The sequence below is a fragment of the Trachurus trachurus genome (genome assembly GCF_905171665.1).
Source record: "Trachurus trachurus genome assembly, chromosome: 19".
NCBI lineage: Eukaryota > Metazoa > Chordata > Actinopteri > Carangiformes > Carangidae > Trachurus > Trachurus trachurus.
Window position 1 is genome coordinate 1362732 of NC_139913.1, and position 14851 is coordinate 1377582.

General features: G+C 44.3%; 3 protein-coding genes across 4 annotated transcripts in view; 1 reads left to right on the forward strand and 2 right to left on the reverse strand.

The window, feature by feature from the left end:
• Positions 1-5663, reverse strand: part of stxbp4 (syntaxin binding protein 4) — a gene marked incomplete at both ends in the record, with an annotated part of 46595 nt that extends 40932 nt beyond the window's left edge. The window contains one exon of the mRNA XM_083994392.1: positions 5608-5663. Within this exon, the coding sequence (XP_083850518.1) occupies positions 5608-5663 (56 nt within the window). The remainder of the gene's footprint in view (positions 1-5607) is intronic.
• The window catches only part of hlfb (HLF transcription factor, PAR bZIP family member b), a 353334-nt gene that overhangs the window by 68922 nt on the left and 269561 nt on the right, over positions 1-14851 (reverse strand). The gene's annotated exons all lie outside the window — the stretch shown is intronic.
• Positions 11233-13942, forward strand: hcar1-3 (hydroxycarboxylic acid receptor 1-3). Its single transcript, XM_083994645.1, has 4 exons — positions 11233-11237; positions 11808-11838; positions 11997-12462; positions 13182-13942. The coding sequence occupies exons 3-4, from the start codon at positions 12058-12060 to the stop codon at positions 13866-13868; spliced, it is 1092 nt and encodes a 363-aa protein (XP_083850771.1). The 5' UTR covers positions 11233-11237; positions 11808-11838; positions 11997-12057; the 3' UTR covers positions 13869-13942.

A 14851-nucleotide genomic window follows, 5' to 3' on the forward strand; every position in this document is an offset into this window, starting at 1 on the left:
ACAGGATAATAAAGGGACATTCCGGCGTATGTTTAACCCATGGTCTAAAAGAGACTAAAACACAACTCACCCACTCTCCTCCAGCTGCTTCCTACTGGTGCAGAACAGAAGCCCTGACCAGTCGATCACCGAGTGCCGTAGAAGAGTAAAGAGTCCAGAGACTTTTAGTTCCTAAACTGCAGCAGCTTTTCTGACTGTGATAGTTTGATCAACTCAACTCTGTTCATTTCTCTGTTTAACCCTTTAACACTAGTTGTTGTTAGAAAAAGAGAGGAACTCTGATGCACTCGGTGATCGACTCGTCAGGGCTTCTGTTCTGCATTAGCAGGAAGCAGCTGGAGGAGAGTGGCTGAGTTGAGTTTTGGTCTCTTTTCAATAGAAACCAGTCAAAGCCAGCAGGTGTTTGATGCCTCGTATTATGGGATGGGACCCTGTTTGTACTGTTGATGAAGTCTGGTGCTGTTCTGAACATTATTTGTGGCAATGAGCGGCTTTTTGATGGAGATTGGCTATTGGCTCCATAGACAGCAGTGTTTTCTATCTGTTTGTGCTGAAGTCGCTACAACTAGAGAAGTTTGCGGACGGTGACTTGATCTCTGGAGTTCTGGGTTCTACTGGGTCTGACCATGGTTAAACTTACAGAGGAATGTCCCTTTAACTTGAGTTGATAATAATCTGAGGGCTCAGTGAGCAGGCAGATAGCAGGACCTCTGCAGGTGTCACATACACTGGTTATGTAAGGGATAATGTACAGCGAAGTGGAGAAGCAGAGACTCCAAGGTGAAGTGGAGGTCCCTCTGATCCCCCTGGAGAGGCTTAGCACCACGGACAAACTCCGTCCGTGATCCTCCTGAGGGTCACCGGTAGGGCTGCACCATATCGTTTTACATCGTACACTGCAATGTAAAACGATATATCGTGCAGCCCTAGTCACAGGGGGCCGGAGCCAATCCCAGCAGACTGACACTGGGGGAGAGCCAGGCCACATCCTGGACCGGTCGGTCACCAGCCAATCACCAGCTGAGGTTTACGTCCAGACGACAGGATGAAGTCCACAGCAGCAGCAGCAGCAGGACTCAGTGTCTGTGTCTTTGACCTTTAGGACCAGACCAGAGACAGGGATCCAGGATCAGCTTCAGATCAATGGAGATCTGGTTTTCTTCGCTTCAGAAACATGGCGGCTTCATTTCACTTGTAATAGTGTTGTGGTCAAGATCACATGACCCAAGACCGAGTCAAGACCAAGACCAGAGCAGACCAAGACCTAGACCAAGACCAAGACCAAGACCAACAGACCGAGTCGAGACTGAGACCAGAGCAGACCAAGACCAAGACCAACAGACCGAGTCGAGACCGAGTTGAGACTGGTACCAGATCAGACCAAGACCAAGACCAAGACCAACAGACCGAGTCGAGACCGGTACCAGAGCAGACCAAGACCAAGACCAAGACCAAGACCAAGACAAGACCAACAGACCGAGTCGAGACCGAGACCAAACCAATGAGAGACCATTTCCAAGACCATGACTGTCTCCAGTCCTCATAACAACCATGTGTCTTGATATTTACATTATTCCTCCTCGGCTACAAAGATAAAAGATGATTTGATGTAAAATCTAAACCATATTTAATGTAAAAACAAAGTTTGTATTGAACAGAAGAACACAGCAGGTGACACTGGTGACACCAAGTTGTTACCATGGTTACACAAGCAGATACTTTAGTACAACTATTTGAATTATCTGGAACTTATTGAATTAGGCTACATCACAGAAACCAAAGTGAGACTGAGACACAGAGACATTAGTGGTTAAAACAAAGAAAAGAAAAGATGTGAGTGCAGCTGTGGTCTGGACTGGTCTGGAGGAAAACATCCCGAGTCCGAGACAAGGCCAAGACCTTGAAGATGTGGTCTCAGGTCTGGTTTGGAGAACAAAAACCAGGTCCAGGCAGATCAACCGAGCCAGCTCAGGTAAATCTGACATTAGAACCAGCTCTGGTTTTGACCACACCCCCGTCACACCTGAGCTGCAGTAACTTTTATGAAGATCCACGTTGAATTTTGATTGAAATTTCACAGTTTCGAATAAATTTGTTTCCATCTGTTTTCTACCTGGTGGTTATGTCCAAACATAGCACCAAGTCTACATTTTCATTGGTTTGAAGCAGAAATACAAAAGTTTTTTTTTACCTTCTTACCTAAAATCTGCTGCACGCATCCACATCCACGACTCCTCCACCAGTTCAGGCAGAAGATTGAGGAAATAGCAAAATAGCTAATGTGCAACCTAGCCTAGCCTAGCCGGGCTAACATCTACCAGTTTCTTGCACGTGAGGCGTTTAGGGGGCAGGAAACAACCCGGGTTACTCAGGTCCTGCAGAACTGAGATGAAATATCGATGAGATGAAAATATTCTCTGACAGACAGTCACTACAAGGCTGACTGGACTACACACAGGCTGATCAGGAATCATTAAGAGACTGGTAAGCTGATAATCAGTCAAGATATTGATCTTATAGATGCTGTCAGACAGCTAAGTTAAAGTTAAACTACACCATTCTGTGTCCTAGTGCCATGGTTAGCATAGCAGCACTGCTAAGCCCTCACTGAGACCTGCAGCTACACAGCAGAACCGCCAGAACCAGACCTGACCGGCCTGAGAGGAGCTGAGAACCGGACCGGCTCAGGTCCACGAGGAGGAGCTGCTGTCTGTCGTCTGCCATCGGTCCCCGTCGTTGTCGTCTCCATCGACAACCTGACAGCAGCAGCAGCAGCAGCTCCGAGCCGCGCAAACAGAACTGCTGGGTCACGAGGGAGCAATTAAACTGATCACTTAATACCTGATAATCTGCATTACCTGCCGCGAGTGATTAGCATCACAGGCAGGCCGGCTGCCAGCTGGAGCACGGTGCAGTTCTGCAGCAGAGCCACCGGGAGCAGCACCGAGCACAGCCACCGAGCTGAGCCACTCAGAAATGAGATTAGAGCTGATGTCACACTGGACTAAGAAGTCACAGCGCTGGAATCAAACACACACACATGAATCAACGCAACAATTATATTTTATGTTACTATTTAGTTAGAAGATGCTGTTAATCTCAACAGATCTATTTATGAAACATCCATTAAGACATTAGATTTCAATTTCTGGACATTTGTCATGCTTAAGTATAAGCTCAGGAATCCAACACAGAAATGTATAAGAAATAAACTGTAGCCTATGTCCTGATGAGCAATTCTGAAATATCTTTAAAATTGTTATAAAAGCTAAAAAAATATTTGTTAAAATGTATATTTTGTATTCATGTTGGTTTTATGTGGTTTGAAATGACGTTTGCACCATTTTTTTTTAACCAAAAGTCACACTGAATGCCCCTGAAAATGTCAAATATTATAATAAACGATGCCTTTTTCTTTTGTGTGTGTGTGTGAAGGCCTGCCAGTGGCCCTTCAAGAACAACATTTAACAAATAATAATAATAATAATAATTTAGATAAATGAAATGACCCGACTACCCTTGGTCACATGATCCACTGAGACCTGACAGACGCAATGTAACACGAGAATTATTGCTGACCGCATTTTCACTGTAAAGGGTGTACAACCGCTGGCCCAGTTAGTGGGTTCTTCAGTGGTATTGGTGCACAGGTGTGCAGGTGTATGGTAAGTAAACATCCTGTGTGTGCCCCCCCCCCCCCCCCCCCCCCCCCCCAAAAGGTCTATGCACGAGTCTGCTACAGTGGATTTAGGTGTAGTTATAACAAAATATACTTCCTTGAAAGTGAATTATTTTTTTGCTGTATTTGTTTAATTTAAAATAATCCAAATAATCTGTGACAATTTATGTAAAAATTGTCAAGAAACATAGTGTTGCATTGAAAAAGCGAATTTCATTTGTTCCTCATTTGACTCTCGATTTATTTCCCTGCATGTAGTCTGATCTTTATGAAAAAATACCGGTTACACCACTTGACATTGGGTTGCATCATCATCACATCATTGACTCACATAACGCCTGAATACATGTATAATATATATAAAAAACACTGTAAAAGTAAATACATTTTGATATAGTAGTAGGCCTCTAACAGGTTGCATTTATCTAATCGTATAATATTCTAGTTTCAAAACAGCCAACATAAAAACATTTTTAATGACTCTTTATTTTTATATTTATGTATGTTCATTTAGATCATTTATGGAAGTTCAGTGCATCTACACAGACCCTACATTCACTTATGAGTCCCTAGGAAACACATAAATGTAATATTTGTGGGTTATTAACGTCTGGATTAAGAAATTAAAAGTTATTTGTTGTTTATAGTCTGTTACCATCCTCTGCAGCTTTTCACAACACGTCACTGTTGAGTCGTCTCAGTCATAATTCATCTCCAAAATGTCTTTGATTTGGTTTATAGAGACATTTTATTAATTATTCTTGTTTCTATCTGGTTTCACAGGTGTCCTCAATCAAAGTTATAAGTCTGTGTCTGGCCTCCGAGTCACGTTTGGTGTTTCTATATTTAATCAGCTTCCGTCTGTTTGTGTCTGAGCGTCAGATGAAGACGAAGCCGAAGCCGAGGACAGACTCCCCACGGAGACGAGCGGCGGATGTTTTGACTGCGATGCCGGGAGGTTATGGGTCACAGGGGCATGCTGGGAGGCCAACGCAGCCTGGAGGTTAAACAGGATCGGATCAGAAGAGATCAGTCGTCAATGAGCTGATTCAAGTGTCGCTGGCTGCCAGGTTTGGCTCTGCAGCGTGGCAGCATTAAACTACCGTTCACATTATACATCTGTGATAATCAGGAGCTTCAGCGGCTCGATGAACCTTCACTGTTTAACACAGAGCAGTTGTTTCCAGCGTTTCAAAGAGACGACGACGTTCTTCACACGTCTTCTTCTGTCCAAGCAACGGCTCAAAACTCACAACAAGGTGCTTCACATCAAACTGTAAATGAGTTCAAACTCCAGCGCTGAGTCTGACCTTCGGCAGGGTACAGGACGCTACGGACACGACGAGCAAACACACGAGACACAGCGTCACTTTGACTCGAGGCTCAGACTCATACGGCTGAAAAACGACAGGAAACTGTTCAGAAAATGTACGAGTGCACCTTTAACACATATATCTGACTGACATGAAGGAGTTAAGGTCAACAAGTAAAGTACAGAGCGCAGCGACCCGTGACTTTCACACCAGGAGGAAAACACTGAGCTCAGACATTAAAAACCCAGTGAAGCAGAATGAGAGGAGCTGGTTGTTGTCGTGTTTGTCGTTGTTGTTGTTGTTGAAATGGTTGGTTTGGTCCTTTATAAACAAACACATGACCCAGAACAGACGAGCGCGGCGTTGGACTTAAACCTCCGAGACATCTGCCGCTGCCGCCGGTGAACAGGCTGCAAACCCACTTCACCTCGTTATACGTAGTCTGTGACCCACATGAGACCGGACCGGCAGCCGGCGCGCGGCGAGGACGAGTCGGGACGACCACGTCAAGGAGCCAGGGAAGGAAGGAAGGAAGGAAGGAAGGAAGGAAGGAAGGAAGGAAGGAAGGAAGGAAGGAAGGAAGGAAGGGGAGGAGAGGAGGAGGAATGGTCTTACCAGTAGAGTAGAGAAAGCCCATCGAACCTCTCAGCCTCCTGAGGGAGTAATGGCATCGCACGACGCTCCGACTCCCAGAAAACACTCCCGACCAACCACACTGACACACACACACACACTCTCCCTGTCACACACTGTCACACACACTGTCACACACACTGTCACACACACACAGGAGCTGCCATGAGACAGCAGCAGCAGCAGCAGCAGCGACGGTGGCAGCAGCAGCGGGTGTTTGTGTTTGAGCGGTGGAGATGGGATGAGATGAGACGGCGGCGGCGGTTCAAACCAGGTCGGTGTGTGTGACCGGAGAGAGAGAGAGAGAGAGAGGAGGAGACACACACACACACACACGCGCTTACCTTTACACACTAATCCATGCTGATACCCGTCCGTCTCTCTCACACACACACACACACATGCACGGTACATGCACATGCACACACACGCTGCAGCTGTAGAAAAGGCTGCATTAACATTAACTGAAGGCTCCTTTCTTTCTTCACAGGGTTACAGCTGAGAGAGAGAAGCAGCTTAAAGTGTCGCCGCTCTGCACACACACACACACACACACACACACACACACACACACACACACACACACACACACACACACACACAGTTCAAACCAGTGCTCATCCTCTGAAATTCAAATTTTTATTTGTCTGAGTTCACAACCGGGGGGAGAGGGATGACTCACCGCCCAAACACACCGGGATTAAAAAGACAGATGGAAAGAAAGGAAGGAAAAGAGGAGAAGAGTTAGAGAGAGAGAGAGAGTTCAGCTTCAGTGGACAAAGTTAGAGTTAGAGTCCAGACCCAGATGAGACCAGAACCAGAACACAAACTTTAACCCCGTGGTGTCCAGGCTTCAGCTGAATCTCTGACCTCAGAGAGCGAAGGTTTCATACATGAATCACCACCATCATCATCATCATCCAATGAAAAACTGTTACTGAAGCTGATGAACCAATCAGAATCACCCTGTTCAGTTCAGTTTCATCTTCACTACATAGTCTGAAGCCGATGGCCAGAGAGAGACAGGCCGTTCCGTCAAAATAAAAGCACCGAGCTAATAAAATGCGGTGAAACTCTTCAATTTAAGGAATATAACTTACAAGAAAGTCCCCGAGTCATTAAAGGGACAACGAGGAGTTTTGGAAAAGCAAAGTGTTCCCACGTAGTTCCCACCATAAACGGAGATTCGGCGGCGTTATTCTCATGACTCGCCACGAAACCGAAAGTAAAGAAACGCTGGTCGGCTCGCCCAGCATTTCCACCACCACTAATAATAACAAAATAACCATAGAGACAAAACCATAGATTTATCTAAAATGGACCATTAACAAGTGGTAACGTAGATTCATCCACATTAAAGCAGAAGTAAGTGATATTTTTGTGTTAATATAAGTCTTAAATAGTTGTATCTTCCGACAGCAATCACTTCTATAGAGTGTTTGGTCTGAAACACGGGTCTGTCAGTCACTCTGCTCTGCTCTGAGCCCAGGAGAAAACTTTCCTTGTATCCTACAACCTTTATCCAATGAGGAGAGAGAACGGCATAAAGGGGCGGTCCTCTCTGTGTGTGCAGCCAAGGGATGTGCGTGAATGTGGCGACGTAGGGACGAGGACCAATAGATCCATGACGAGGGCGGGGGCTGCTAACTCCATCGGCTGACAAGACGTTATGGTGCGTTCAAGGTAACTCGTAACTCGTGTTTTTCCGACCTGTGAAGTCATACCAGTTCGATCTGGTACGAGTTCACGGGTCAGAAGTTACGAGTGGCCGTTATAGTGACTTTCACAGGTAAAACAGGTCGGAGAAACACGAGTTGTGGGTTGCCTGGAACGCTACAAAGTCGTAAGTTGTGACTTGAAGCTGTAATTTAAGGTTTCAAAAGCCTGCCTGGAACGCAGCATTAGCCAAAACGACCGGATCGCTTACTTCTGCTTTAACAAGTGGTGACGTAGATTCATCCACATTAATATGAGACTTTTTTATTGTCGCGGAATTTTTCCGTTCTGCCGATGGAGAAACTCCTCGTCGTCCCTTTAAGTTAACCTTTTGCTTTTATTGTATTACAAGTTAATGTCTAGACTCTATTTTATAAGTTAGAAAGATATTTCTTAGAACCCACCAATGAGATCTAATTATAAATAATAATTAGATTAGAGACGTATAAAATATCGCACGTCAATATTATTTTTCTAACCTCGGTTTTCATCACGAGTCCTGAATGTGAATGTTACGCGGCAAAAATGGCAAAATATTTGTTTTTCAGAGTGAGGTCGATTTTTCTGAGCTTTCACCTGGAAAATAACAGCATCAACCAATCGTTGAATCGTGTAGCGTAAAGAGGAAGTACTGTATGTCACATCACCATGACAACAATGTAAACAACCTGTGTCTCTCACACCATCTCTTTTATCTACAGTCTACTGTATGTTCAACAACCTGGTCTGGTTTGACAAGGGACACACACTTTACAAAGATGAAATGAAGGACAGTGATCACATATTGATCAGATGTGTTGGATTTAGTAAAGTTGCTAACAAGACGAGGACAGTGTTGAAGATGTGTTAGGGCACAACGTGGAGGTGAAGAACCACCTGACACAAAGAGAAACTTTCTTTTATAGATAGATAGATAGATAGATAGATAATTTATTAGTACAGACTCTGGGTCCAGTTAAAAATACATTATAATTGTCTTATTTGTAGCATTTTCGCGTCTCCACAGGTGTGAATGGTTTTGATGAGAAATATTCACCGCCAAATATTTTGCAATTTCGTGTCTTTTGTTCGTGATGTGAAACGGCCTTTTATTTAGAATCTGTCCCAGAATTACATTCAGTATTGTGTGAGTATGGATTTTTCACTGTGTCTGCACCATGAAGCCAAACATCTGTGAGTCTGTGTTAAACATTAGATTTAACAGAGCTGGTGGAAAATGACAGTCACACACACACAACAGCAGCAGCGTTACGTTAATCCTGTGGTTTCCAAACTTCCCCCCATCATTTGCACGTTTGGCCCCAGACAGGACGTTTCACAACCTCCTGCTGCCGCTCACAGTTCGTCCTGTACCTCGATGGCAGACGGCGACAGGAAGTGTGACCTTTGACCCAGAAACTCTCCACTTCAACACACATAGGGCTCATGTGGAGCTAATTTTGGGCTGCTTTAATTGCACTCTAATCTTCTTCTTATTTAAATTGTGTACATTTTCGCACCTTTCTTGTTTTTATTTATGCGCCGTCCATGGGTTGCAGCAAATTTCAATCATCAATCAATGTCTTTATTTGTCCCCAAGGGGGTGATTAATAGGGCTGGGCCGATACGCTTTTGTGCCGATTCGATTCTCTAACGATTTTTGGGTCCCGATTCGATTTAAATTGCGATTCTGATTTAACAAGTATTGCGATTCGATTTTACCAAGTATTGCGATTTTATATTTCATTTATTGTGATTTTCTTTCCTTAAACAAGAGCAGGTTGAACCAAACACTTGACAATACATCATAACTCATAAAAAACAATACACACATCACATCAGTTTGTCTGTTGTGTTCGTTTGTTCACATAGATATCTGTGAACAAACGAACACAACAGGCCGGTTTGACTTTGTCGAGTGTAATGGCACAGAATACGTGATCGTACAATAAAGATTGGTCGTCCCAAAATGTTTTATTTATTTATTTATTTTTAAATCGCCAGAAAAAAATCGCGATTAATATAAAAATCGATTTTTTTGGCCCAGCCCTAGGATTAATATTGCAACAGGAGGAGCACACAAAGCAAAATCTATAGGACACATGGCATAATAAATTACAATAAATTACCGATTACAACACAATTCATCGTGCATTGTATGATGACAATAAAGGATATTCTATTCTATTCTATTCTATTCTGGTTCTTACTCACCATGGCTGAGGCTTTGTGTTGTACTGACGTGTGTCTGCTGCCGCCTCAGTGCAGCTCATCTGGAAAACCACTGGAAAAAACAACATCAAGAAGACATTAGCTTCCATTGGGGCTAAAGTTAGCTGCTAACTTTGTTCACATTTCACATTTCAACGTTTAATGTTTGGTTGGTGACTACGGTGACCGTTCGTTGAGTTGCACTTGAACGTAACGCAACATATCATTCTGGTGTAACAATAGATTGCCAGAACAAAGAAAAAAAAAGATGAAAATGATGATTGATTGATGAATGATCTGATATATCATTGGTTGAAAACATAAACAAGCCTCCATGTGCTAGCGACGTCATATCGTTACATTAAAGCAGATATCAGCTTCACGGCCGTTTCGGCTAATGCTGCGTTCAAGGCAGGCTTTTGAAACCGTAAGTTACAGCTTCAAGTCACAACTACGACTTGGTAGCGTTCCAGGTAACCCGTAGCTCGTGTTTTTACCATCCTGTTGTCTGTGAAAGTTCCCTATAACGGCCACTCGTAACTTCCGACCCGTGAACTCGTACCAGATCGAACTGGTATGACTTCACAGGAAGGAAAAACACAAAGTACGAGTTTCTTTGAACGCACCATGAGTTAGCAGCCCCCGCCCTTGTCAGGCATCAATTGGTCCTCGTGCTACGTCACCACATTCACGCGCATCCCTTGGCTGCACACACAGCCCTTCATGCCGTTCTCTCTCCTCATTGGATAACACTTGTATCCCACAAGGAAAAATTTCTCCTCGGGTTACAGCAGAGCAGAGTGACGGAGAGACTCGTGTTTAGGCTGAAATACTTCATGTAAGTGATTGCTGACGGAAAATAGGACTATTTAGGACTTATATTAACAAAAACATTCCACTGATATCTGCTTTAACAGAACGCGAACAAGCTGGAAAGACAGATCTCATTCAGTCAGGAAAGAGCATTGTGATGTGGACGTTTTTATGTAAACTTAATTTGCACTTTTAAAGACCATGAATGACCTGCTTTGTGGCAGTGCGCACTTTGCAAAACGTAGTTGTCAGTTTATGAAACAGACACCAACAAATACAATGATGTGACACAAAGCCTTTATCATGATGTATCAGAGAACTCGTCCTGCAATGAATAGAGTAGGAAATACCATTGTTATCATGGACTAAATTGTATTACAGTGGGAAGTACACATACACACGGTACATGTTGCAATTATTCTTGCTTCACTAAATGCTGCAAAGTGTCCTCCTTTTTGGTGACTGCTGACTTCATGATAGTCTTCATGGGCTAAGTTCACCTTCTGTTAGTATCATTTGGACACTGAAGCAAACAGAGAGAAACTTTCCTGCTTCTTACAGTTATTTTCCTTTGCTGGTTTACTGTTTTAAATGTGGATGTTATTTTATATCTTCAGATGACCTCATGTTCTTCTCCTTCACCATCTTCATCTAAAAATGATCCAACCCCACACCAGCCTATGAAACGCCTTGAGAAACCAGCGTTACGCAGCTTCTGTGATCTCACACGACGTCACTATACTGTATGTGTTCTTCTTTCTTTTTTTTATCTATATTTTTAGAGCACTGTGAGGATGTGGCAACACCACAGAAACACCCTCCTATACGAGGCATAAATACAGGAACGAGGACAAACATCCCCCCATTCGTTCCTCCTGAACCCAATCTGACCGGTGAGTTATTACTCTTATCTATTAAACATCAGACATGATAATGACTGATTATCTTTATATTACTGTATGTTTATCTTTATATTGTCACATCATAAAAACACATGATTGATTATTTTTTCTACTGGGGAATTTTTGATCATTTTAGTGGTGAAATTTAAAACATTTGTTGTTGTGGTGTTAGTTTAGTTTGTGTATTCAACTAGTTTTATAGTGTAAAATATTAATATGAGTTTAATTGGATTGTGAGGAGTTGCTGTGTAGAATTTACTGTATTTATGATAATATATTAACAAGTAGTCACTGTACTTTTTTAATTTGGACGTCGTTTGATGTTATTAATTGAAAATAAAACTTTTATTAAAGCTGAATCTACCAGGTGGAGCTTTTGGTTTCTAGATGAAATGTTTTTATTTAAGTATTATTAGATCTGGGTCACTTTGTGTGTCACGATGTTGTCACACCGCTGACACATGGCTTCTATAAAACTCAGGTGACTCTGGTCATTATCTGACCTCAGAGCAGAGGAAGTGGTTTGTGTCCAACGTAACGTGTTCTTTGTTTCATCTACAGATTCAAGCTGCAGAGAAGAAAAAGAAGGAAGGTGAAAAGAGGAAGCAGCGAACTTCCTGACCCTTGAAACTTTCCTTGGTGTGGTCATTCAGCTCCCCCACCCCCCCTCCCTCATCTGAACCACCATCAAAACCACAACTGGTTTTATCGCAGCACATATAAAATAATAAATCGTTTCTTGATTCTCAGAAATAAAGAAATCCTCCAAACTGTTCCCCTGATCGGTCCGTTAGATATCGATCCCGTTACAATGCAGAGTGGAAATTTCACCACCACCACCACCATGTCTAACCTCACCCCCCCGGTCCCTGCTGGTGGGGGGGGCTGCCCCCCGGTGGGCATCCAGCTGGAGGGGCTGATCCTGCCCCCGGTCCTCACCGTGGACGTGGTACTGGGGCTGCTGGGGAACGCCGTGGCTCTGTGGATCTTCTGCTTCAAGCTGAAGAACTGGAACCCCAACACCCTGTTCCTCTTCAACCTGGTCATCGCCGACTTCCTGGCCCTCGTCAGTCTGCCGCTGAGGATCGACGCCTTGCTGCGAGGCCACTGGGTGTTCGGAGACGGCCTGTGTCGCCTCAACCTCTTCCTGATGTTTTCCAACCGCTCTGCCAGTATCGCGCTCATGACGGTGGTGGCCATTTACCGCTACTTTAAGGTGAGGGACGGCGAGAATTCATGTTTGACCCTTGGCTTTGGTTTTGTTCGGACTGAAGTTTGGATGTTTGAAAAAGTTTAGTTTGTTAACTCTTTACTTCAGTAGAGCATCCATGATAAAGTACCAGTGTAATACCAAACCCATAATCAATGCTTATTGATTGAATATCTGAATTAGGTTTACAGTTAGTGATTAAAAACTGATGTGATGCTGATCTTTACTAAACTAAGCCACCAACTCCATGAAGCTGATTACACCTAGTTTGCTGGAACTAATGGATGAAACAGCAGAGTAACTGATAAACAGTTACTAAAACTAAATACTAAAACTGTTCATAAGAAAAGAAAACAGTGGTTATTTACATCACATCCAACGCTGCCAATGAGTGGCCATAAATTAGTTTCAAAGGAGAATTCCGGTCATTTTTGACCCCTAAATCGTTGTCCTAATGGTCACCCAGTGTTGGGGGGGAGCAAAAAACGCGACTAAAATTGATGCAGCATTGTCGCTATCCCTAGGGGCGGGTAGCCATGGTAACTCCAGTTTGTCTGCATCAAATTTAGTCGCGTTTTTTGCTCCCCCCCCAACACTGGGTGACCATCAGGACAATGATTTAAGGGTCAAAAATGACCGGAATTCTCCTTTAAATGAGTTCATGGCCCAGCTCTTGGTCTCCCAGGAGACACCGACATGATTAAATGACTCGTCTCTGGTTGCAGGTGGTCCACCCTCACCACCGGTTCAACCGTATGACGAAGCGTCAGGCCGCCTACGTGTCGGCGTTCGTCTGGCTGCTGGTGATCGGTCCCCGGGTCCCCATGCTGGCCTACAGCCACATCAAGGGCCGCGGCGCCGCCACCCAGTGCTTCTTCTTCACCTCGTACAAGGAGGCGTCGCGCGGCATCGTGGTCCTGGTCGGCATGCACCGGGTCCTGACGGTGCTGGAGTTCGTGCTGCCGCTGGCCATGCTGCTGTTCTGCTCCGTCCGCATCTCCGGCTTCCTGAAGGGCCGGCAGATGATGGGCAACCCGGACAAGGTGCGCAAGGCCATGCGAGTGTGCGTCGCCATCGTCGTGGTGTTCATGGTGTGCTTCCTGCCCACCACGGCGACCACCGTCGGGCTGTGGGCGATCCGCTCGTTCCGCCCGTGGGACTGCGCGGCCTTCTACGCCTTCACCCAGCTCACCATCGTGTCCTTCGGGCTGAACTTCCTGAACTCGGCGCTGGACCCCGTGGTCTACGTCTTCTCCAGCTCCATGTTCAGGAAGGCGCTGTGCGGCTCGCTGCCCCGAGCGCTTCGCTGTGGCCAGAGAGACACGGACTCAGAGTCCTCGTCAGGAACTCAGTCCACCTCCCAACAGGAGCTGAAATCCATGAGGGCCAGCAGAGGGAGTGAAGCCATGTGATCGACTCTTCCTCCTGTTTTACACTGTCACAACTGTTTTCATGGTTTTTCTTGTCTCGTTTTTTGATACCACAATTACATACTTTTTAAATGATGATAATTTGCTGTAAATATCCTTAAAGCAGAAGTAAGTGGAATATTTATGTTAATATACGTCTTAAAGCAGAAGTAAGCGATATATTTGTGTTAATATAAGTCTTAAATAGTTGTATCTTCTGACAGCAATCACTTCTATAGAGTGTTTGGTCTGAAACACGGGTCTGTCAGTCACTCTGCTCTGCTCTGAGCCCAGGAGAAAACTTTCCTTGTATCCTACAACCTTTATCCAATGAGGGGAGAAAACGGCATGAAGGGGCGGTCCTCTCTGTGTGTGCAGCCAAGGGATGCGCGTGAATGTGGTGACGTAGGGACGAGGGCGGGGACTGCCACCTCCATCGGCTGACAGGAAGTCAAAAGCCAAAACCACCGGATCGCTTACTTCTGCTTTAATATAGGACCAGTTATTAATCCGCCGGGGGAAGTGTTTGAAATATTTAAGTCATTAATTGTCATCTATACCAAATGTTTAAGTTTATTTTAATCATTTTTTTACAATACAAATGACACGCAAACATTCAGCGTTACTTTAGATAAATGGACCAGTATCTGTGCATTTAAGTTACCTTTACTTTGGTGCACATCTGCCAACATGTTCCAACATAATCTTTTTCGGAAAGTGACGGTATTTAGGAATCTTTGCGATCAATTAATTGTGGCGTTTAATACCGCAATTAATTGTGAAGACAATTAATTGCGACATCCCTAGTCTAAATTCTTCACGTTGAAGAAATGATCACACACACACACACACACACACTCTTGTTATATGCTGGGATTGATCCCAGAGCATCATAGTAGAGGTAATAGAGTCAGAAAGGTCTGAGCTGAGTGTTACAGGTTGAATGAAGCTGCAGCGAGTCAGAGAGACACAGAAAACCAACCCAA